Below are 23,539 nucleotides of genomic sequence, written 5' to 3'. Positions count from 1 at the left end.
AATGTTTTTATTTCAAACAAACCGAAGTCACGTATCTGTCCACTAGATCATTTGATCCATGAAGGGCAATAATTATGGACGCAATCGCTAATTCTATTTTTCATAATGTAAAGTCGAAATATATTAATGGATTAAAAAACTTACCCTCTCGATATTTCCACCGCTGACAATCTCCGGTGCATTAACACACACGACTCGTTTAATCCTCAATTTGTTAACATGGAACGCGGACCCATAGCAGTACATCAGTACCATAGTTGTTGGGAAATAAAAGCAACAACAGGCCAATATCCTGTAAATCCATAGAATAATCGGGTTAACGTAATTCAATTTATTTCGCCAGCATTATTTCAGGTGGTGCAAGGTTTTAGTAAATTTTTGCATGAGCAACGTGAAATCGTTAATGAACCTTTAATGATTCAATTCTCACACTCTCGTTCTCCATGAAAATTCGATAAAAATTGCGATAAAAAATATATTAATGACGTTACAAAATATCATTCACAATAATAATAATAATTTTTGCGTTCCAATTTCTTTCCCGTAAGAGAGATGAATTTTTACAAATAATTTTTATATCATTTGGTCTGATTTTATCTCTGAAATTATTTGAATATTGTTTACAAATTATTTTTGCATGGTGGGGTACCAAGAGAGTCAGAGGTTTGTCTATAGATTATCGATTCGATTTTTATAAAAAAATGTTCCGATCTTTTTTGGTAATTTTATAAGGAATAATTTTGGAAATTTGATGGGGGATCAGTTGAGTTGATTTTGTAATTAGATTAGATTAGACGAAATGATAATAAACCACTTTTTAGATCAACTTCTGTTAGAAAAATTAGACTTGAGAAGCTAATTTTTGTGATAAAACCAACTTTCGTCCCTCATTTCACCCCCTGAAGGTCTAAATTTTACCTAAAATGTCATTTCCCGTAGATCGATTTTTACGATCTACACAGAGAGAAATATTAAATAAAAATGACGTAACTTTTCCGTAATTATGACGCGACATCTAATGTAGTAAAATTTTCCGGAACTGTTCCAAAATCTCTTCAGACCGTTCCGTAATTGTCATCCAAATCTTCTGTAAAAATTGCGATCTCAACACATAAATTTCCCTATTCACTTTCGTAATTCGTAAACCAAATCAACTTCCGTAATTTTTACTGAATATTTCTCTCCCCTCAAGTCACGAAGTTCCTGCCTGATTTCAATTCTTCATAAAAAAAATTCCACCCCGCACTTCATATAGTGATACACCTTCAAATTCCCCGAACGTTCCATGTTTCCCCACTTAAATTCCTGTAAAAATTTCCGGAAACCGATTCACAATCGCGAATGACGTGAATCATTCCGTAACCTTCACCGGATATTTCTCTCTGTCAGCCCCACTCGTCCGAGATAATTCGGAATTTAATAAATCCTCAGGAACTTCCCGGCTTTTATAAATAAAATCAATATATCAAACCTGAAAGATGCTTTTGCGAAGAAAGGATCGCAAGCGAGAAGACCCGAGCTATTGAAGTAATAACCGCCGCTGGGTAAGACAAGACTTCCAAATATCGCAACGCTGGCTATCCAAGTAGTAGACATCACAGCCATGCAACCCTGACGCATGTAGTACTGAAAGAAAATATCATATTTCAATAAACGGTGAAAATACTTTTTCTTCCTGTGAAAACCTCATCTTTCAGGGTTCAATAGGTTCGATAGGCCATGAAACTCTAAGATTGATGGCCTGGGTCTGTGTCTCACGTTCTGGGACATGAGAATATGAAAGGAGAATGATGAATTCGTATTCCGGGTAGTTTTCAATATTTTCTTCCTGTCCATCGATCAACTTCGTAATTTTCATCATTTCCTTCCTGCGTCTCAATCAACTTTCCACCGGGATATTTCATTCATTTTCTTCCATGAAGGTAGTAAGTTGTTGGACTCTCAATAAAATCGTATTGAACTTATAAATACCGTGACACTTAGAGATTTTCGAAAGAAAGTGAGTGTTCCTGTTTCGCCACGAGTAATAATCTAAATGATTTTAATCGAGTTGTAAATTCGAGTATTTGTCTACACATAATTATTCGTGGGAAACGTGATACGCCGAATCAATCTTTGTATCACATGTGAATTAATAGTAAGGGGGACACGAAGAATAATAAAACGTAATATTGATCGAGAAGAAGAATTAAATGTGACTATTTATTTCGACAAAGATACACTTAAATAGTGGCAAAAAGTGACGATATTTCGGGGGTTGAGTCTTAAGGGGTTATTCTCATGTGAACGCCTATATTTTACCACTTTTTCGGAATTTTTTTTTTATGCGACAACAAACTTCAATCATGTTGATTTTTCAATATATTCTTATTTGTATTTTGAAATATACGAAAAAAATTTTTTTTTCCGTTTTTTACATTTTTAACATATATTTTTTTAAAGTCAAAGTAGTCCCCAACAAAAAAAGGTAGTTCACTGGTCAAGGTGATAGCGGCTGTTCATGTTGTCTGAGATAAAAAAATCGAATGGATTATTATTCAGTAGATCTGTGGCTATCGTCCCTACCAAATATGATCAATTTCATTAAAAACAAAAAAAAATATCGAACTTCAAAAAAAAAAATCACGAAAATCTCCTTCTTTTTCGTTACAAATCGTTTAAAAAAAATATGAAAATATTGTCGAAAATAAACAATTGTGGTAGGGACGATAACTATAAATGAGTAGAACAACATATGTAAATTTTAAAGCAATCGGTTGAATACTTTTTCTTGTAGGACCTTGACCGTTTCAGAAAATGGTGATTCGAGAAAAACGCGTTTAAAGTTGAAAGCCTGGTAGACAATCGCTTACGACACGTCGGCGACTATGAGCTGTAACTTATCAAATACTATGAATTTCGGTCTGAATTTTTCACAGCATGTTTTCAATAGGTTTTACTGTCAAAATTTCAAAAAAAAAATTCGATTTTTTGAAGTGCTCACATGAGAATAACCCCTTAACGAACTTAGAGACTAAAATTCTGATAAATGCAACATATCTAAGAGAAAGGGGAGAGGGAGGAGATTTCGAGGATGGGAGATGAAAAAAAAGAATGTAATTGGGTAAAAGAAAGAAGGAGGAGGTAAAATAACTGAGGGAAGGTTTGGGCCTGTCTCAGCGGGTGGTAAAAAGAAGTAAATTTGCAAGGTCGGTAGAGTAAAGTGATTTTATATCGGTAACTTTAGGAAGAGACGGAAAATAGCAAGCAATAAACGGGAAGAACGGATAGTAAAATGATGACGGATTAGTGGGATGTCAAGAGGAGGAAATCCCTATAAGTATGCCCAAATTGTGGAGATTAAGAATATAGCATGGGGAAAATTTGGTGATGGATTTGAGGTAAGGTAGACAAGTATCTCAAGTAATCTCAAGTTGTTATTGTAATTAATAAACTAAGTTCGGAGTGAATTATAAACCACCAATCGGAATATTCTGTTAATTAAAAATTTTCTGTTAATTGGATGCTTTAAGTAATGTTTCCTATCTCACCTCAATTGGTTCATTCCGGTTTCAACTGTCGTATTGGAATTGTTTTTCTATTTATTTATCGTTAAATTTTTCTATTAGCGGAATAATGGAACTCTTTGTAGTGCTAATCGATTCACTATTTAATTAGAATTTAGTTTCGTTAATTTGAAATCAACTGTTAAAACTAGCTTCCGGGGAATTGTAACATTAATCAATAGACAGCGTAACAATAGACGTACATCGACCTTAATAATGCATTTGAGTGCGAGAATTTGACAGATATCTGTGGTGCTTCCATCATTAATACCTGTAATTCACAACACAATCACAGACTCGATGGTAAATTGTTCCATTATCACAGGCTGATCGATGCCAAACCACAAAATACGATTTTCTCAGCTCATTCCTATCGTGCTCATGCCACAAATTGTGCATTTTTATTCTCGATCAAAATTACGGGAACAATGCAATTTTTAGATTGCAATTCGTCGTGATTTTTTTCGTTTTCGATGACGAGTCGGACTCAAGTTTTTTACGGGAATAATAACCAAAATATCTGCATAATTATTTACTTTCTCATGCTCACAAAATTTTTCGAAAAATATTGAATGAAATTTCAGCGAATTTTAGTCAACTGAATGACTCTTTCGAATTATTATTATTTTTCTATAATAAAATATTGTACCTGTAAATTATCTGTGTCAAATTCCTGTTGAATTAATTAGCGTTAAATTTGGGGGTTTCTCAATTATTTCGAGTCATTAGCGATTCAACAGTCGCAGACCAAGTTTCCAATTATTGAGACACCACCAGCGATATTTTGTAATTGTCTCGAAGGAAAGGGATAAAATTACCCTGACTGTTATGGAAGGTCCTCATTCATTTCACAATTTCATACTCGAATATTTGTTTTCCTCAGGATTGCGATCACTATTTTGAAAGAAAGTAAAATCTCGACTCATTTATGACTTAATCCTTTTCAGATGAACTGTATTCGATTATCGATGAGAAAACTGATACGAAATTTCTATTTTTACGACTATATCATCTACTGTCAATAGATCAGATGACACAAAAACGGTTATCAGGAAAATGTGCAGTCACTTTTTGATAAATGGCGCAAATTTTTCGAAGAAAATATGATTAAAAGGGTTTGCTGTGTACGATTTTCGAAAGTGGCTCCATCAATCATATTTTAAAAATTCGTTAGATTTGTAGTCTTTTGATTTGTTCACTTATTGTCACTTCAACTCACTTTACCTTTTGCATATCTAAAATACTGCTGCGAAAGTAAAGAGGAACGATGTTATTGTGGAATGAAGACATTCAAAACAACGTCAGGGGCGTACGATGTGACGAAGGGTTAGGGTCCCCCTGATCATATCAAACGCAAATACAACCGTAGTACAGCAGTTTTACAGTTGTTTTTAAACCATTGGAGGTAAATAATCGAAGATAAACGTTTTTGAACTATTTAATCTGTTTACAGTAGATAATAAACGAGTGAAGAAATAAATTTTCCTTCAATATTGTCATCGAAAATCGACTATATCAAGATCAACTAAAAATATACTTCAGTTGGATAGAAAATATATTTAAAGTCCTATTTAAGAAAGCACAGCGAATTGATAAATAAAATTAGACACGTAAAACAATAATAAAATAACTCTTTAAGTCCCTTGGTTTAAGGGTAAAAAGTTGAGTCGTAAGACCATATCGGGGGTACATAGAGCCAGGGCCAGCCATCATAGTCTAGCAGAATCACTAGCGCGGGTTGGGATCATCATCTCGCCAAGCTGTAAATGTGGACACGAGGAGGAGAATATTGAGCACGTCCTGAGGGAGTGTTCATTGTATAATAGTGCTAGACAAATAATGATTAAAAAATTATGCGACCAAAAGTTCCTTCCACCGTACTATTCTGGAGAATTTTTGACCAGACTAGAGAAAAAATCTATTGTGATCATTAGTGAATTTCTAGAAAAATGTTCGATAAGAATTTAAGCAATATAACCTTCTTGTATCCTACCATTTGTATGCAAATTAAACCCACCAGGTTTAAAACTGTTTAATATAAAAAAAAAAAAAACAAGAAAAAACAAAAAAAATCCTTAAATCAGCTGATGTAGGTGACTCTGTCTCAATGATTGTTGCCTTTTAACGCACTCATCTATATCGTAGATTGTTTCGGTCCGTCGATTTCAAGACGAAACCCTTGAGTTAAAGTGAAGCCTTTGAACAGACGATGCCACTTTAGAAAAAACCTACAAAGTCATGAGTGTCTTTGGTACATTTCTCTGACTGCAGTCAGCGGTCAATCACCTCCCCCATTTCCCAAAATCCTCAACACCCGTCGGGCCAATGGTTAGACCACCGAGGAGCTTCACCGAATCTTCAGAATCTCAGTAGTACATTTTCGTAATGGAAAGTAAAGGGATGAAGTATAGGATATGTCACTGTTACTTAGCGAAACTCAAAGTATTAAATGAAAAGTTAACGGATGAGGGTCACTAGAGTTTATCAATCTTTTCACGGAATTTGTCTATGGTCTTCTATTGGTCGGACATTTACTACCATACTAAACTCAATCATTTTTGAAAGATCTGAATAAGGAATGTTTATTAACTATCGACAATTTTCTAAGAAAATGTAATATAAATGTAGAACTGCTCGACTCCTGAACATATGATAACGAAAAACTAAATTCGCTGACTCCAAATTACTTGTGTAAATACATGTTTGTAGCTTTATAAAGCTACAGGTTTCAGCAAGATTAAATAAAAAAAAATTCTTTGCGGAATTTAGTTAATGGAATACTTTATCAACAGCACTTAGAATTGTCAATCAATCAACAAAAAGTAATAGACGTTTAAAGTATAGCAACAGGAAGGCGACCAGTAATTTTTTCATATTTACTAGCGTACGAGAAAATTCAAAAGAGAAGGGAAACTCAATTTTCATAAATAAAAAAATTCAATCGTATTTCTAATGTAATATATAATAGAGTAAAATTAGAAAAAAATCGCATATTGTCACTATTATCCAAATTATATTTCGGAAAGTATTGAGATTTTTGTAAACATTTTTTCCTTATAAACAAATAACAGAACTGGTTTCCCAAACAGTGGATTATTTTTGACGAGGGGTCAAAAAATTCTTTGAGTTTTTCCCGTCTAATATTCAAAAGTTCAATATTCGATCTCTGATTACAACAAAAATATTGATTTTCCCATAAGACACTGCAGTGAATTATTTTTCGAAAAACAGATTTTGAAAAACAGGAACGATAATTAAATTGCGGAAATAATTTCAATTCTCAATGTGATCAACTTTCGTCAAAATTTTGTGTAGTTTTCGATAATCTCTGAATTTACTAAAGAAGTTGAATTACTTTAAAGTGTTACTTGTTTTGCCTTAATGCCTTTGGAAATGGGTTATAAGAAATAACAATTCTTCAAGTAATTTAAACTATTTTCTTTCTGTATTATGGAACTCAAATAATTGTTCTCGGAAGACACATCCGCTCTACGGGAAACAACACCCTGGACCTTCCAGTCACATGCTCTCAAAGAGTCCTATTCATTCCACTTTGTCTACATACTTCAAATCAAACCTAAACATCATAGCTCACACTTCTCAGAATTCCAACCCATAAAAATGTTTTTTAATTTAAATATAAACACTCAGAAGATAATGACTTTGACTTTGACTTTATTATTGTTAGACGGTCCTAACCAGAGGTGCAATCAGCCTCTCGGCCATTTTTCAGAAGAGAATAAGATTGACTTTTGTTCTTTATTTATTCCATGAAAAATCGAACAATGCCCTTCGCATCAAGTTCCGTTATTCCAATAAAAAATTCTTTCCTCGTAATCAACACGTTCTCGTTAAGGTTCATTGTTCAAGAATTATATGCACTTGATATTGATGGCCACAAAAGGGGCTGTGAGGTCCACCGAATACAGGCGTCACAACTGGCTGGTTCACCACCGGAGGGACATCCGATAACCCCGAGCCAGTCGAATTGACGGGTACAACGCGTGCAGATACATTTTCGCATGTGTCACATGTGTCGGAGATCTTTGCCATCAATCATTCACAGTTTCAGAATATTTTATACAGGAGACAGACATGATATTGCGGTTACCAAACCGCGGAGATATTTTTATCCGTAATAACTTGCAAAAAAAACTCCAACAGACGCAATTAACCATTTTTTTAATCTAAAAAATAAATTTTACAACTTCGTCGCGTGTCAAGAAACATCACTATGATATTACAGCGGCCATTAGGCCACTATTGGCAGATAAAAGATATCTAACGCGATAAAAGTCATTAATACTGTTGATGTATTTAATTGATCTCGTGGATTTTCGATTCAGTTGGACCAGTGAGGAGAAGGAAAACTCTGTGAGACGAAAGTCAATAATCAGTGGACACGTTATTAATGCTTCTAATGTCACTTTATTATTAATAGAGTGCGACTCGCATATTTGGTGGGTTAACGGCTATTGCAAAAATCGAAAAAACTTAGCTTGACTCTATACCACGTCGTTCTACGCCAGACTATCCCGAGGAACAACGCTCTCGAGAATCGAGCGCCACCTGGAGAGGGAGAGGAGAAAATCAAATTCGTTTCTAGAGCGTTCCATGAGTGTCTCGCCTCCGATTGGCGGCTAGATTGACTGCAGACCCGCGACGAACCACTTCAATAACTACACGACGAGAAATATTTCGCAAAAATTACGGAACTCGCAGTTCGGTCGTCGATTGCGGAATCGACTGGGAAATTTGACGTGACAGTATCGTAATTTTTCACTGTCTATTCAGGCAAAAATGACGGAAGTATCAGGAAAAATCCGGTGACAGTTGCGTAAAATTTCCGATAGTCGCATTTTGCTCGAGAATTACGGTAAAGGTACGTAATTTATCTGGAATGTTTCCCTCAGTGTACGACACAGGTGGAAAACTTGAATAAAGCTTGAGGCGAGATCAACTTTTGCGAGTCAAACTAGGCACGAGGTAGCAAGGATAGAATTACATTGTTACGTCCTGACCTGGTGGTTGGCTCTATCGGATGGCAGGTCCGTACTCGTGGAGTCCTAAACCGCTGTGCTCCACAAGTGCGAGAATATTTAAATAATTAACACGAAAGACTGACTTTACACAGACACGTAATATTCAATGTACCTTGTTTAAATTAATTATTTTCCAGTAACAACTTAAAAAAATTCTTACTATAACTTTTCAATTGTCATTGTTGTGATTGTTACGTTACAATCGATCCTGTCTACCTAGAGGGTCGTTCTGCCCTTATAAATATCCTTAAAATTATTCCAAGTCTCGCTGAATTCTAATCTCATCCGACTAACAGCAGGTGGAGGACCAATCCTAATTCTCACTTGATCAACGGAGTCGGTCTTGCACCCCCACAGTAGATCGTCCTGTCGCAGCTCTGAAGCTTCTGGGCTCACGTGATTCGAACAATAGGTCCAACATGTGGTACTGACTAAGCGAGGAAACTACTTGGATTACACCTCGGAAAAAAATAAACTATCTCCGGGAAACGGCTTTATGATTTGAACGGTTTACAGTTGAGTTCCGATTGCACTGAAAAACATCAGAAAAACTAATACGATAGGGCTGTTAGTTTCGGCTGGTCGAAGCTACGCTAGCATTTGGAGTTTTATCAGCGACTTCCGGCTTCCTCAAGTTTTCCAACATATTTCCTGAGTTAGCGTAATTCTAAAACCGATAGTAAGAATATTTTAATTAACATTAATAATAACAATAATAATGATTAATAATAATAATCATATTTCAATTGATTTGAATTTTAGTGATTTAATTTCGTTATTAGGGAGGGAGAGAGGATTGACTGAAGTAGAGGCTCAGTTCTGGGGGTTTGAGTGACCCCAGCGGCATCGTAGTGCCTCACCCCAAAAGAGGCAGGGTGCCACCCGCAATTGTTTGAAAAATTGTAATATTTTCATTAAAATAAAAGAAGTTTTAGAAAGTGAATTATTTAAATCGTGGAATACAACACACCGACTGCCTTAAATCTCACGCTCCTTCATACGTAAGACCCGTTGTCCTACCACTTCACACCGCGACTCATTAGCCGAACCATATCCAGGGTCACCCACACACTCAAAGTCAACAGAAAGGGGCATCTGTACCCCTACATTCAAGTGTATGTGTATTTTATTAAATCTAATAATTTGCAACAAGCTGTCATTTGCTATTCTGATTCATATTTCTACCTGAGAAAAGAAAAATTGATTCATTGCATTTAAAGTTTAGTTTGTTAACCCATTTTCATTATGCACTGAGCAGAGCACGTTCACGATTTAATCGTAAAAATCAAGCAAACTTTTGACATGTAGTAATATCATATATGACTGCAGCATCCCGCTGCTTCCATACCCTCAACCATCATCACCACATAGACACCACGAGCGTTATACCTATAAAACACAGGGAGCCGGGTGAATTTCAGCTGCGGAACCTCCGAAACATATTTTAACGTCGTTGCCAGTCGGCTGCCTCCTCTTTCCCAAAACACACAGCGTATTATAGGTAGGCAAATGCATAGATCCTGGATGGGGGTGGGGAAGGTGGGGCAGGATCACTGCTGTGGAAATGAAAGATCGCAGCCTCTTCATTTAACGATCCCCGGAAAATAACAATAACTAAATGTAAATGGAGATAAATAAACAGTCGGAATATTCATATTGTAATCAATCGCGAGATCATATGCATGAAATGAATGGGACTCTCAGTGTTCCACTGAGTACCAGCAAAAGTTGTGTGGATGAGTGATAGTATCAGTAATAGTGATCGAATATCATCTGATCAACTGTCAATGATCTGCTGTTGTTATCGATTTTGATAAAATAATTTCTAATTTATCAGAGTTTTTAGGGATCGAAACAGCAATTTTTATTTCTATCGGGGCTAGTGCTACCGCGGCCGCGGCGTTGATGTCGGTTTTGTCGGTGCTTTTCTACTAATCGATTATCGATTGTCAAATGATCGATTGATTACGACGTGCGATTATTCTCATGAAATCTACGATGTTCGACTGGCGACTTGTGTCGATTTTTACATAGGATTCGGTTGATGGGTTATCGATTGTCAGATGATCGATTATGACTAGAAATCGATTATGTCATAGTTATAATCAATTATTTGCATGCCGACATGTTCGATTGGTGTTTTATATGGGATTCTACTAATCGATTATCGATTGTGAAGTGATCGATTATGACTAGGAATCGATTATGTTGTGAATTGATTATGTTGTGAATCGATTATGTCATAGTTAGAATCGCTTACCCGCATGAAATCCACCATGTTTGATTAGTGTTTTATTTAGGATTCTACTAATCGATTATCGATTATCAAATGATCGATCATGTTATGAATCGATTATGTCATAATCAGAATCGCTTACCCCGTGAAATCCACCATGTTCGATTAGTGTTTTATATTGGAATTTACTAGTCAATCCTCGATTATCGAATAATCGATTATGACTAGGAATCGATCATGTTATGAATCGATTATGCCATCATCAGAATGGCTTACCCGCATGAAATGCACTATGTTCGATTAGTGTTTGTTATAGGATTTCACTAATCGATTATCGATTGTCAAATGATCGATTATGACTAGGAATCGATTATGGTGTGAATCGATTATGTCATAGTCAGAATCGCTTATCCGCATGAAATGCACTATGTTCGATTAGTGTTTTATATAGGATTTCACTAGTCGATTATCGATTGTCAAACCATCGATTATGACTATGAATCGATTATATCACAGTGTTCGATTAGTGACCCGTGTCGTTTATTATACAAAATAAAGTGTCTTCAACTAAAATAAAATTTGCACATCATACATTAATTTTTACAAAGGTTTCGAGTACGAACGAAGTAACGATGACCCATGATACCCTTTAATGGAACGGTAGAACAATCTTCCTAAAAAATATGCCTTCGCATAATTTTCGGCGTTTGCCACTGTGCGATTAAAATAATGCTCTCTCTGCAAATTAATAATTCCCTTTGCACTAAGTGATTGGTCCACTGCTCCTTAATAAATTTTGAATTTTCAGAGTCGAAAAATGGCATCGAAAAACGAGGATCTGAAAAAGGGCAACAGACCCGGGTAGGATTCCCTGGATATGAGAAACGGGCAAGTGTTGGCTGACGACTGGCTGAGTGTCGGGGCAACATTGGCAGCACTGGGCCAACCCTCGCCCATTCCTCATCTCCTACTGGGGAGTGGCAGTCACTGGGATGCACAGGGTAGTGTTACTACAACTGACCTTTTTCGAAGAGTGACGGTAGTAACGGTGTGGATGGAGCATACACACGTAACGATCGATCGCCATGCAGACGAGGATGACGGCACTTTGTTGAGTGAGAGCACCACGCAATAGCGCCTGCAACATAAAAGTCAGTAGAAAAAATATAGCAGCATGAAAGTGGCCGAAAAGACCATCAATTTTTAACCTGTCACGAGGTGAATTAATGTTAACCTGTGGAGGAGGCAAAATGGTCCGTTAAAATATTTTTTCCATTTTTTGGGTGCAATATTGTTGTTAAATTTTGGAGAAGAAATGGGTTAAAAGTTTCAGAATAATTTTTTATTTATGTTTCATTTTAGGTTGAGGTATTGGTCCACAGGAGGATTTTAATGATTAATTGTAGAGGTGAGAGTGAAGTCATTCAACATTATTTATTCGAGTTAAAAGACAATCGCAGGTGAAAACCATTGGTTTCTGACGTTATAGCTTGGGCCTAGCGTGGGATATGCTGGGAGTGAAACATTGGACCGAGTTGGGAAGTTCAGCTTGATCCAAGGGTGAGGCCCAACATAGGGCCACCAGTATAAAGCAACTGATTTCAACTGACTTCCAATTTGTGATTAGAGCCATTATTGGTATTGGGTTATTAGAAATAATAATTCTGTAAGTAATTTAAACTATTGTCTTTCTTTATTATTGGACTCAAATGATTATGCTCGGAAGACACGTCCACTCACCCTGGACCTTCTAGTCACGTGCTCTCACAGAGTCTTATTCATTCCACTTTGTCTACATACTTAAAATCAAACCTAAACATCATACCTCACACTTCTCAGAATTCCAACCCATAAAAATGTTTTTCAATTTAAATGTAAACACTCAGAAAAGAATAAGATTCATTTTTGTTCTCTATTTATTTCATAAAAAATCCAATACTTATTCCATGGAAAAGAGGGGAATTGATTAAGAACGATGTTGTAATTATCATTTCATAACATACCACGAATAATTCGAAAAAATAACTTCTTAAAATAATATTTAAATTAAGTTTGTAAGTTTTCGATTTTACGATTCCATGTGACGTCATCGATTGCAATCAAAATCGATGCAAATGATTGCAATTGAAATCAATGAAATCTCGTGATTTAACCGATTTCCTTAGATTTTCAGCAATTACATACGATTTCAGTTCTAATTAACGCAATGATTTTACAAATGGACGATTCCTCGAAGTATTTCGTTAATTAAAATTGATAATATCCTAAAAAAAAATCAAAATGTCATGAAAAAATTAAGAAAAATTCCCCCTCAGAGATGTTGGCTTGCAACATTCTACTGTTGGTGGCTGCTACCGTTGAGGCGATGTTGGAACTAGAAATAATTGAATTGGATTAAAAATACATTACCATACAAAGTCCACTGACAAGCACATTGCCAATTTATTAGTGACAAGATATTGACTATGTCATGACGAAAGCAATTTCCGACTCGTTTCTACCTGCGATCGCCATCGTTATCCTGAAAATGACTAATGCTAGTCTCCACCTCGCAAAATTTAAATTTCTTTTTAACATCGTAAATGACAAAAGTCTCAGTTTGTCGACGTGAAAAAAAAATCAATTTCCTCACAGGAGTTTAATCCAACCCCTTCCATCAGCACCGCTGAAACACATTATTTTTCCCATCCATCCCTGAAATTAATTCTCATATACATGCGATAAACCGCGCCCGAGGAACGACCATGGCCCTGGAGACTCTGGCGATTGTCCAATAAAAATCTCTGATAATCCACAGGATAAATTCTCCACAGACACACACCAACGTATCCGTGTTTGGAGAGGACAGTGGAAGAGACCTTTAAACCGATATCCGCTGGAAAACGGTAAATGGAACACGGCCTTGAAATACATTTGAAATATGGTTTCCCTGATCGTACTATTTTCACATTTAGATACTCTGATGTAATCTGTCTTCCGTTTGTGATAAAGAGCTCGTGTGGGTGTAGAGAAAAGTCCTAGAAAAATTACGGTGTCCGGCACTAGAATCGAGGTGCAAAATGCTACGGTTTATTGACACATAAAAATTCCCATTGATACCATAAATTTTGTAATATGTTTTGTAATTGGTGATATGTAGCTTCGTAAAATTTACTAAATCGCATTATAAAATTTCAAGGTCTATCATTTTTTATTTGTTTAAATGAAAAATGGATAGAAATCTCTTAAAAATTATTATCTAGATCAGTTTATTTTATTGTCCCTCCTTAATTTTTTACTGTAACGTATAGCAATTTTTTGGTAACTCATTGTGATTGGTTAACTCACTTATGGGACTTTGTTTCGACCCAATCAAACAGAATACACGTCATACCGTAAACTTTTCAGAATTTTCATCCATAAAAATATCGATCGAAAGTAGATATACGAATACAGGATCGTTCAGACTTATTCAAACCAACAGAACATTAATTTAATTTTTATTAATTTTTTTTTAATGTAATTTCCAACATTTAAATTTAACTTTGACGGTACATTACTTTCGTGCCCACGATATAACATGTCTCACAACCTCAATTTTCTAAATTCTGCGCTCCCCGTTTTCTTTTTGTTTATAACTCCGGCCCTTTCTGCCCTCTTTCGGAAAATTGACCCCATCAAATCCTATGTGTACTACTGTGAATTCTACACTGTACTGCATTCACACGCCTATAGAACACTCGCTTGCGGTCGCGGCGTTGCTACCGGTTTTGCTTCTTCACTAATCGATTATCGATTGTCAAATGATCGGTTATGACTATGACATAATCGATTATCTCCATGAAATCCGGCATGTTCGATTAGTGACCCGTGTTTTTATGTATGGTGATAGGTGTTGGTATCGGAAACCACAGGAAAAACACATACCGGCACAGGCGACGGCCTTATCGACAGTGTTCCGCTCGTCGGAGCGTTAGGTCCTGAAAAATTCGCATCCGCCGGGATTTGAACTCACAACCTTTCGGACACTAGGCTGGCGCCTAATCGCTTCGGCCACCGACGTCGGTGGGCTCCCTATTAAGAAGTTATTGCCGATTTCTTCTTATTCTTTATAGCTTTTGTTGATTTCTGGGAAACTATGAATCAGACAAATATGACAAAACACATCGTTTTTAGGTTTTGTCATTATTTAATTTATGGTAAAGTTTTTTGAATTTGTTGACGTTTTTCACAGCGATGCCTTGACTTTTATCGACTTTTATTGACGTTAGACGGTCCTGATTAGTCCAGAAGTGTAATCAGCCTTTCGGTCATTTTACACTCTGTTTTAGGCTGCCGTCTAATCGATGGTCTCGAGTATCTGTGCCCTACGCGCAAATTTGTAGAGTCCTTTTTTTTAAATTTATTTAATGCATTCAAACCGTACGATTTATTTCACTAATTGTAGAGTCCCTTGACACCGCCCCTGTCGACATGTATATCTGTGCATGCAGACCCGAAAACCTCCCATCTGACCTCATCGAGTCCGCTTCATTTTGTGCATTACAGCGATATCATTTCGCTGTGAAAAAATATATAAATAAATAATATTAAAAACAGTTTCCCCTAATTCAATATTCACTCCTCCAATGTTTTTATGTTTTCTAATTTAGGAAATTTTTATTTCTTCATTACTGTGGGTCATTTTCATTCTGTTATAAGTTATGTTAAAGAGAGGGGAAAAGTCCCGATGGGACTTTCTCGTTGCAGATTTTCCCCAAAATATATGAGGTCACTAGGAAGGGTCAAGAAAGGAAAGATCAAGCGTTAAGGGTATGAGGAGAAATTATATTGCCCTCTGACGAGGAGTTTAACCTGGACATCAGAAGTAATGTTAAGTTAGTTCGTCATAAGTCTTCGTTCAGAACAGTTCCTCTTGACTTTCCAGAGCCAAATCATTTTTAATTATGATCAATATTTGAGATACGCAAAAGTGTTTGATTATTTCGGTCCCTATAATCGAATAATATATTTTTTCACGTCGATTTTGTCAACTGTCGTTCTACAAATCTGTAAAAAGCTCGAAAAATAAGAAGATATCGACGGAAAATATCGATAAAAGTTGGGTTCAATCGATTCTCGAGAGTCCAATTCGTTCAGTTTTTATTTCCTCCAGATTAGGTTCATACGACCTTTTTCCTCTCGTCAACCTACAAAAATCAAAAGGGTCAATTTAATTTTTTTCCACGTACCAAACGATATTGAAAAATTTGCACATTTTTTTGCTATGGAGATTCACGGAAATTAATGGGTTGGTCCTGAACACATTTGGCCAGATTTCGTGTACCGAAGTCACTTATCGGGAGACTTCACTTTATATACAAGCGCGGCTATAGATGTATGTGACTCGATCAATTAACGAGTAATAGGCTAATTGAGTCTAGTTGGTAGTACCAGCGTAGGTCGGCAAAATTTAACGTAGGGCAGGGAACTAGATATGGAAAAAAACTACATGTGAGCTGTGAAGTTTGCAAAAGTTTAATTAATTTATAAATTCGTTAACAAATGAATTTATAAAATTCATTCTATCCGGGTTATGTTAAATAAATAATTTCCTTATGAAATTTTTCGCAACGGTTTCTCTGTATTTCCATAGCTTTTGTTCTCTCTCAAGTCTTCTTAATACGTGATTTTTTTAGCAAATGAATATTTTATGGAGATAAGTCGCTCGTGGCTGGCTAAAGAACACATCATTAGTCCAACATTTATGTTGAAGTGAGTGTGAAGAGGTGTGTTGGGACCCTGTATGTGTGTATGCGATTATTTTATATATTCAGTATCGTGGCACTTGAAGCAATAGTTATTAAATTGTATAAAACTCCAAAGCTCATCTCCTAGGACATATTTTAAAAGAAATGTTGGCTGCATATGTCCTTCACTCAGGCCATGGTATAAAGTCCCATTTAAAACCAAGGATCAGGTAATACCATAACCTAATTATTCACTACTGTAGGATTTATTTTAAGGGGAAAAGGATTGGTAGTGAAAAACTGACGAAACACTTTCTAACTAGATGTATTTAATAATATATAGAAAACTGTAGACTTTACAACTCGCGTTTGACCGATCCTCAACTCTAGAGGATCTCTCAATCAAACTATGACCCCGTTCTCTCGAAGGTCACACTCAACTCTTTAACTCTACTCTAACTACTCTATGTATAAACTCTATACTCTGCTCTAGGTTCTACTCTAACAACTCTCTCTAGCAACTACTTACTACTCACTGACTACTCATCTTAAGAAATTACCCTTGGCACCACCGATTCCTCCAACTGGGCCTCTTCCCCCACCACCGTTATAGAGCCCTGTTCGCCATTTTCCGTCTCTGGGAAATTCCCCAAACGTGGCGGAGTGGGCCAGCTGCTAATGGCCTAGGCGCTATTAGTGAGAGTGCGCGGGTTCTACTTTAATAAAATAATAAAACTAGGTCCAAAAATCTCCGATACTACACTACTTTAGTTTGGATCGATTTATACAACCAAATAATAAGAAAATTTAAATTTAATATGGGGCTCTCCTGCCAGAAGAAGTAGGCGAGACCGTGAATAGGTTTGTAAAATGAGTTTTGAGTTAGTTACATTCGAACATTCGAAGGAAGAAGTAGTCTCTTCTAATCTACTGTTCATAATACGAACTTGGTACAATAAACTTTATATCTCACAAGTGCAACGTTCCCTTTATTATTTCAAGGTGAATCCGTCTAATGTCGCGTGCGCAGTATATGTATCGACGATGTCAACGAATGTGTGAAGGTATCGTGTCATATGCCTATGTTTAGAAGTGTCTAAACAAAGTGATTTTGTACGTTGGATGTCAGAAAGGGGAAATCATAAAGTCAATATAATGTCGGGAAAGCCGATCAGACTAATGATTTTATGGATGAAATACTTTGCGAATAGATCGAAAAATTCCTTTACATTTTTATTGAATTTTATAAAACTTTTTGGCAGATTTTACTGAAATTTATAATATAGAGTTCATCGTAATTACGATTCATGACACTTTTAAAAGTGTTATGAACTTGATTTTTCTGTTTATCTTATTCTATGGGACTTTCCAGAATAATTTTTCCATATAATTTTCTTGGCTAGTTATCTTTCTTAGTTTATAATGTCAAAGTTAAAATCTCGAACTTGATTTCAATTTCAAGTGAATCATCAGCTAACAATTTACTGCCGTTAAATTACTTTTTAAATTTATATCGAACCTCTTGATTCTCAGAATCCTGATGGAATACCATTGAGTAAGATGATCAATTTTATTTATTTGTTGGCCAGTAATGAAAAAATAATGAAAAAATGTCAATTTCATCAGGGAACAGCTTCTACTTGAGAAGCTCAACTTCTCCAGTTCTATGTAGAGAATTTTGAAGGAAATGCACATATAATTTTTAAACTCAAGTGGAAGTGGGAGATTAAGAGAATCTCTCGTCGGAGCTCAGAATATAAAATTTCCGAAAAATGACGACTTCAAAGCTCCGCAGATGCACTAGAAAATTACCACATACGACAATTCTATTGGCACAATTTCAGAGAGAAAAAAATTATGATAATTCAAGATCAATAACATGTTGAATAAAACTTATTTATTTATTAAAATCAATGGTCTAATAATTAGCAAAATGTAAGTGTTTTTGTTTTTTTCTCAAAATTTCTTATTACTGACGGCTAAAAATAGCAAAAAATGGAGCTTCAGTTAGTGAAACAAAATATGGAAATGATAAAAATCGTAAACCACAGTTGGACTCCTACTAAAATAGAAATACATAACAGCACTGTGAGTAGCATCGTAGACTTCTAAAAAAACAAGGAGCGGGGAATTTCAACTCATATTTCAGTGGTACTGCAAAGCCATGTTATAAAGAATGTAAGCTCTAGAGAGAAGCAACAGTAACAGTGAACCGGATTAGAGCCAATCATTACCAGCTTGCAGCCTCCCCCGCGAGAGTTGGAATAACTAACGATTCGAGTTGTTCTTGTGGAGCAGAAGCTCAGTATTCGGAACATGTATTATGGAAGTGCCGAAGGTATAATCAGTAGAACTCAGAATGAAGCCATACGCTGGTATATAATAATTATTAAACTGATTTCACAGTAATATAAGGCTTAAATGCCTTATCAAAAATTACTGATGCACCTGATCAGATACGTATTTAGTAAATATATAGCCGGGGAGAAAAGTCTGTGAAAAATTTGTGTGTCGGGTATTAGAATTAGAGGGGCAAATGCTAGAATACTGGAATGGGTTTTACAGACACATAAAAATTCCTGTTGATACCGTAAATTTGGGAATGAATATGGTAATTAATTATATGGGGTTTAGTAAAATTGACTAAACAGTACTATAAAATTTGAAGGTCTCTCATTTTTTATTTGAGGTTGAATGGAAAATTCATAAAAATAATTTAAAAATTTCTATTAATATCATAAATTTTGGAATGAATGTGGTAATTAATGAAATGGGGCTTCATAAAATTGACTAAACTATTTCCAGGTCTTTTCAAGACTCAAAAACTCTATCTCTTCGATGCCCAGATCTCATAATAACTTCATAGGCCTCATAGGGTTTTCTGTCGTGTAAAATTCCCCAATGGATTCCCTAATCGATGAGCGAACTGTGAGTTCGGTAATTTTTACAAAATATTTCCCCCCATTCCGGAGTCCAAACCAGGGACGAAGGTTAGTTTTATCACAAAAATCATCCCAAGTCTAATTTTTCCACGAAAACTTGGCCTACAAACTGGTTGATTGCCATTTCGTCCCACAGTTTCTCCTCCAGAGTTTTCATATTTATCCAAAATTTCCTTCCCTGGACGGAGAGAAATATTCAGCGAAAAATACGAAATCCGCAGTTCGTTTACCAAGTACATAATCAACTTGGACATTTTACCTTACCGTATCGTGATTTTTTACAGATAATTCCGAGAAAAATGACGGAAATAATTCTCTGATAGCTCAGTAAAATTTCCTATAATTGCACTTCGCTATAATGGAAAAGATACGTAATTTTTACTGAACATTTCTCTCTTTCTCTCTCTCTCTCTCTCTCTCTCTCTGTAGCTGAGTCGGTCCATCATGGCCGTGCGCTGGCCTCACAGTGCACAACATTAATAATAATAATAATAATAATAATAATAATAATAATAATAATAATAATAATAATAATAATAATAATAATAATAATAATAATAATAATAATAATAATAATAATAATAATAATAATAATAATAATAATAATAATAATAATAATAATAATAATAATAATAATAATAATAATAATAATAATAATAATAATAATAATAATAATAATAATAATAATAATAATAATAATAATAATAATAATAATAATAATAATAACGAGGATAGACGAAATCTAAATTCATTATTAATAACGTCGCCCGTGAAAATTCCCTTAATAAGAAACATTGAGATATGTACATTGCATGAATGAAGCATAGAAACGACAAGACGTCGGTAATTTCATAGCAGCAGAGGATATGTATAATGTATATGCAATATCCCACCCCAGGCGGCGAAAATATTCAAGGAAGGGTTTCGCATGCACCATATTAATTAATTCGTCTCCATCATCATTATCAAGAGGATCATTGTGAGTGTTATTAGTGGAAATTTACGTTACCTGAATTTGACAGACGACTTCACCGTACGGCCAGCAGCCGTAGATAGCTGGGAGGAATCCGAAAGGCGTTACCAATATTCCAATGGCGAGATCATTACTCGCGAGACTTGTCAACAGATATTTTGGCTGAAAAAAAAAATTATTACTGTAGGTCAGAGGGAATGAGGGCGCTTGGTATGTGTGGATAAAAATTAATCAGGTGTTGATAACTGTTTTTAGTTCATGTTAGTATTTTAGAGATTTTCTGAGTAAGAAAATGTTTAGAATAGTTTTAATGAATAGAAGCAGAGAAGTGTTGGATTCCAATATATTACATAATATATTAAAAATATATAATATTAAAAATATATTGCACAATATATTTTATATAATATTATATATAATAAAAGTGTTAATATATTCAATTGATCTCGTGGATTTTCGATCCAGTTTGACCAGTGAGGAGAAGGAAAACTCTGTGAGACGAAAGTCAATAATCAGTGAACACGTAATTAATACTTCTAATGTCACTTTATTATTAATAGAGTGCGACTCGTATATTTGGTGGGTTAACGGGTATTGCAAAAATCGAAAAAACTTAGCTTGACTCTATACCACGTCGTTCTACGCCAGACTATCCCGAGGAACAACGCTCTCGAGAATCGAGAGCCACCTGGAGAGGGAGAGGAGAAAATCAAATTCGTTTCTAGAGCGTTCCATGAGTGTCTCGCCTCCGATTGGCGACTAGTTTGACTGCAGACCCACTACCAACCACTTCAATAAAAAGTATTACAACTTCGTCGCGTTTTAAGATACATCAGTATGATATTACAGCTAATCACACGATGATCTCCATAAATATTCATCTGTTACTTCGGCTAATGTTCTTCAGACTATGTTGAATTTTTTTCCCCGAAGACAAAATTCACTCGTTCCACAGTTTTTATATTTTTCGATTAAAGAACAGGTGTTACAACTAAATTGTCGTGGGGGGAGGTAGAATAATCTGAAAGAGTCAGATTTGATAAAATTTCGGAATTTCCTAGTATCAACGAAGGCCCAATAAATATTACAGAGGGATGACTGGAAACTACGGAACGCTCCGTAAAAATTATCTAGTTCACTGGGGATTATTTACAGAACGGACCATATTGTTAATGAAACATTCCATTATTGTTATCGGATCTTTATGATCGCGTGCGAATTAATAAATTTTCTCGGTAACTCTCGGCCGTCGTCGGTTACCGATGGGCCTTCAGACCCAAAACGTTTTCTTGGCCCATCCACTACCGAACATCTCCACTTAACCATCCCCGCAATTAATTAATCCCTCATCTAATTAATTAATATTTAATTAGATTAATATTAATATTATTGTGATGTTTTTCCCATTCTCACCTGAGCATGAATGTATTTACTATAACGACGGCTGTTGATGACACAAATGACGAGAAGATTAGCAAATAGTATTCCCAGACTTAGCACCAGTATCAGAGCAGCACGAATGAGCTCCCCCGGTCCCGGCGTCGGCCACATTATTTTTGATGCACCATCCGGCCAACAGCTACTGTTGTTCAGAGCCGGGGGCAGTAGAGTCGCCGACTGGTGCTCCAACATCATTCAAGAACTGATGGCACTGGGCTCTCAACCACCTCCAGATATCTGGATGCTGTTTATTCAAGTTTCCTGGTCCCGCTAAGAGGACACTTTTGAGTCACTAGCCAACACCGCTACTCCCAGTCCAACGATCGAATGGGAATTTGGTCGGCAAACTCCCAGCATCGTAAAATTTATCCTGCTTCCTGGAAAGAGTCGGAAAATCAATTTCACGGGCTTCAACAGCGATATCCGGATATTTTAATTTTGCCGTTGAATGGAACCACTTTATTCGTCCAATTCGAAATCTACATTTTTTTTTCTCATGAATAACTGAGAGCTGAGGAGTTATTGCTCCTCAAAACTTCTTCTTGTCGATTTGAATTTGCAACGGTTTCATTGTTTTCAAAATTTTCCGAGTTTGTGTTGAAAAATATATATAGGGGAGATCGGGGCGAAGTGGAACGGTAGCAGAAATAGGTTTTTAACTCATTTTCAGTTTTCTTTTGTTGCAAATGTTGAAGAGGACATTAAAGTATTTCTTTGTAGTATTTTTTTATTTATTTTTTAAAATTATATTTATGTGGTTTTTTCAAATTATACTTGTATTGTTATAGTGTATTGTTGTTATTATATTGTTCTTCATAATAAAAATATCGCACGATTCCGAGAAACAGGTTTTCCCAAATTTAAGAACATTCTCGTGATTTTTTAAAATTTAAAATAATATTCTGGTTTATTTTCGAAATTTTTTTTCATATTTTCTACATTTTCTCGAATATCTGAGAGATTTTGTGGGGCGGGGGGAGACAAGAATCAAGAAAATTTTCAGAAATTTCTGAAAGATTGCGAGCTTTTTCTCGAATTTTTTATACTTTTTTAGGAACAATATTTTTAATTGTTGGAAGTGTCCACAGTATCTTCTGTTTGTAATTTGGATATTCCCATAACTAAAATTTGTGTTTTATGATATTCACGTGATCATTAAAATTGCAGACATAAATATCTCATTCTATCATGAAATATAAAATGATAATATTCGTGTGAGCGCATTAACAGGTGTGTAAATGTTACGCCTGAAAAACCTTTTTCCGGAATTACCTTGAAATCGCAGTACTACGCATTTTTTACTCTCTTTACAAATGTCCCGATTAATCATCCAAAATGCAGAATCTGGGAGAGACATTTATATCAAGCCAAACAGCGGTGATGGTGAAGCGTCAGCATTGTCGGCAGGTGAGTCATGATTGTACATTCGATTCGCTCTGTTCACAAGCTTTTTACCGCACCTCAACATCTGATGACAGATTAATCATAAAAAAAATTATTTATTAGTGGTTTTGTTTGTCAAATAGATAAAATGAATGTTACAGAAAAAATAATATCGATGTGTGAGTCATCTCAAAATTTTCATTACATTTTTCCATTCGAATAATTCCGTCGCGAAGTGGTAAAGCAACCTAAGTCACTTATGACTGTTGA

At 35.6% G+C, this 23,539-nt stretch overlaps 1 protein-coding gene across 1 annotated transcript in view; it reads right to left on the bottom strand.

Moving 5' to 3' along the window:
• Positions 1-23,339, bottom strand: part of LOC135170393 (trace amine-associated receptor 9) — a 43,365-nt gene extending 20,026 nt beyond the window's left edge. The window contains exons 1-6 of the mRNA XM_064136168.1: positions 23,159-23,339; positions 21,860-22,263; positions 20,483-20,608; positions 11,845-11,961; positions 1,472-1,626; positions 145-292 (exon numbers count right to left, since the gene is read on the bottom strand). Coding sequence (XP_063992238.1) covers positions 145-292; positions 1,472-1,626; positions 11,845-11,961; positions 20,483-20,608; positions 21,860-22,081 — 768 coding nt within the window. The 5' untranslated portion in view covers positions 22,082-22,263; positions 23,159-23,339. The remainder of the gene's footprint in view (positions 1-144; positions 293-1,471; positions 1,627-11,844; positions 11,962-20,482; positions 20,609-21,859; positions 22,264-23,158) is intronic.
• Between the last annotated feature and the right edge of the window lie 200 nt (positions 23,340-23,539).

The sequence above is a fragment of the Diachasmimorpha longicaudata genome, chromosome 17 (assembly GCF_034640455.1).
Source record: "Diachasmimorpha longicaudata isolate KC_UGA_2023 chromosome 17, iyDiaLong2, whole genome shotgun sequence".
Taxonomy (NCBI): Eukaryota; Metazoa; Arthropoda; class Insecta; order Hymenoptera; family Braconidae; genus Diachasmimorpha; species Diachasmimorpha longicaudata.
This window is presented reverse-complemented; position numbering and strand designations above follow the sequence as displayed.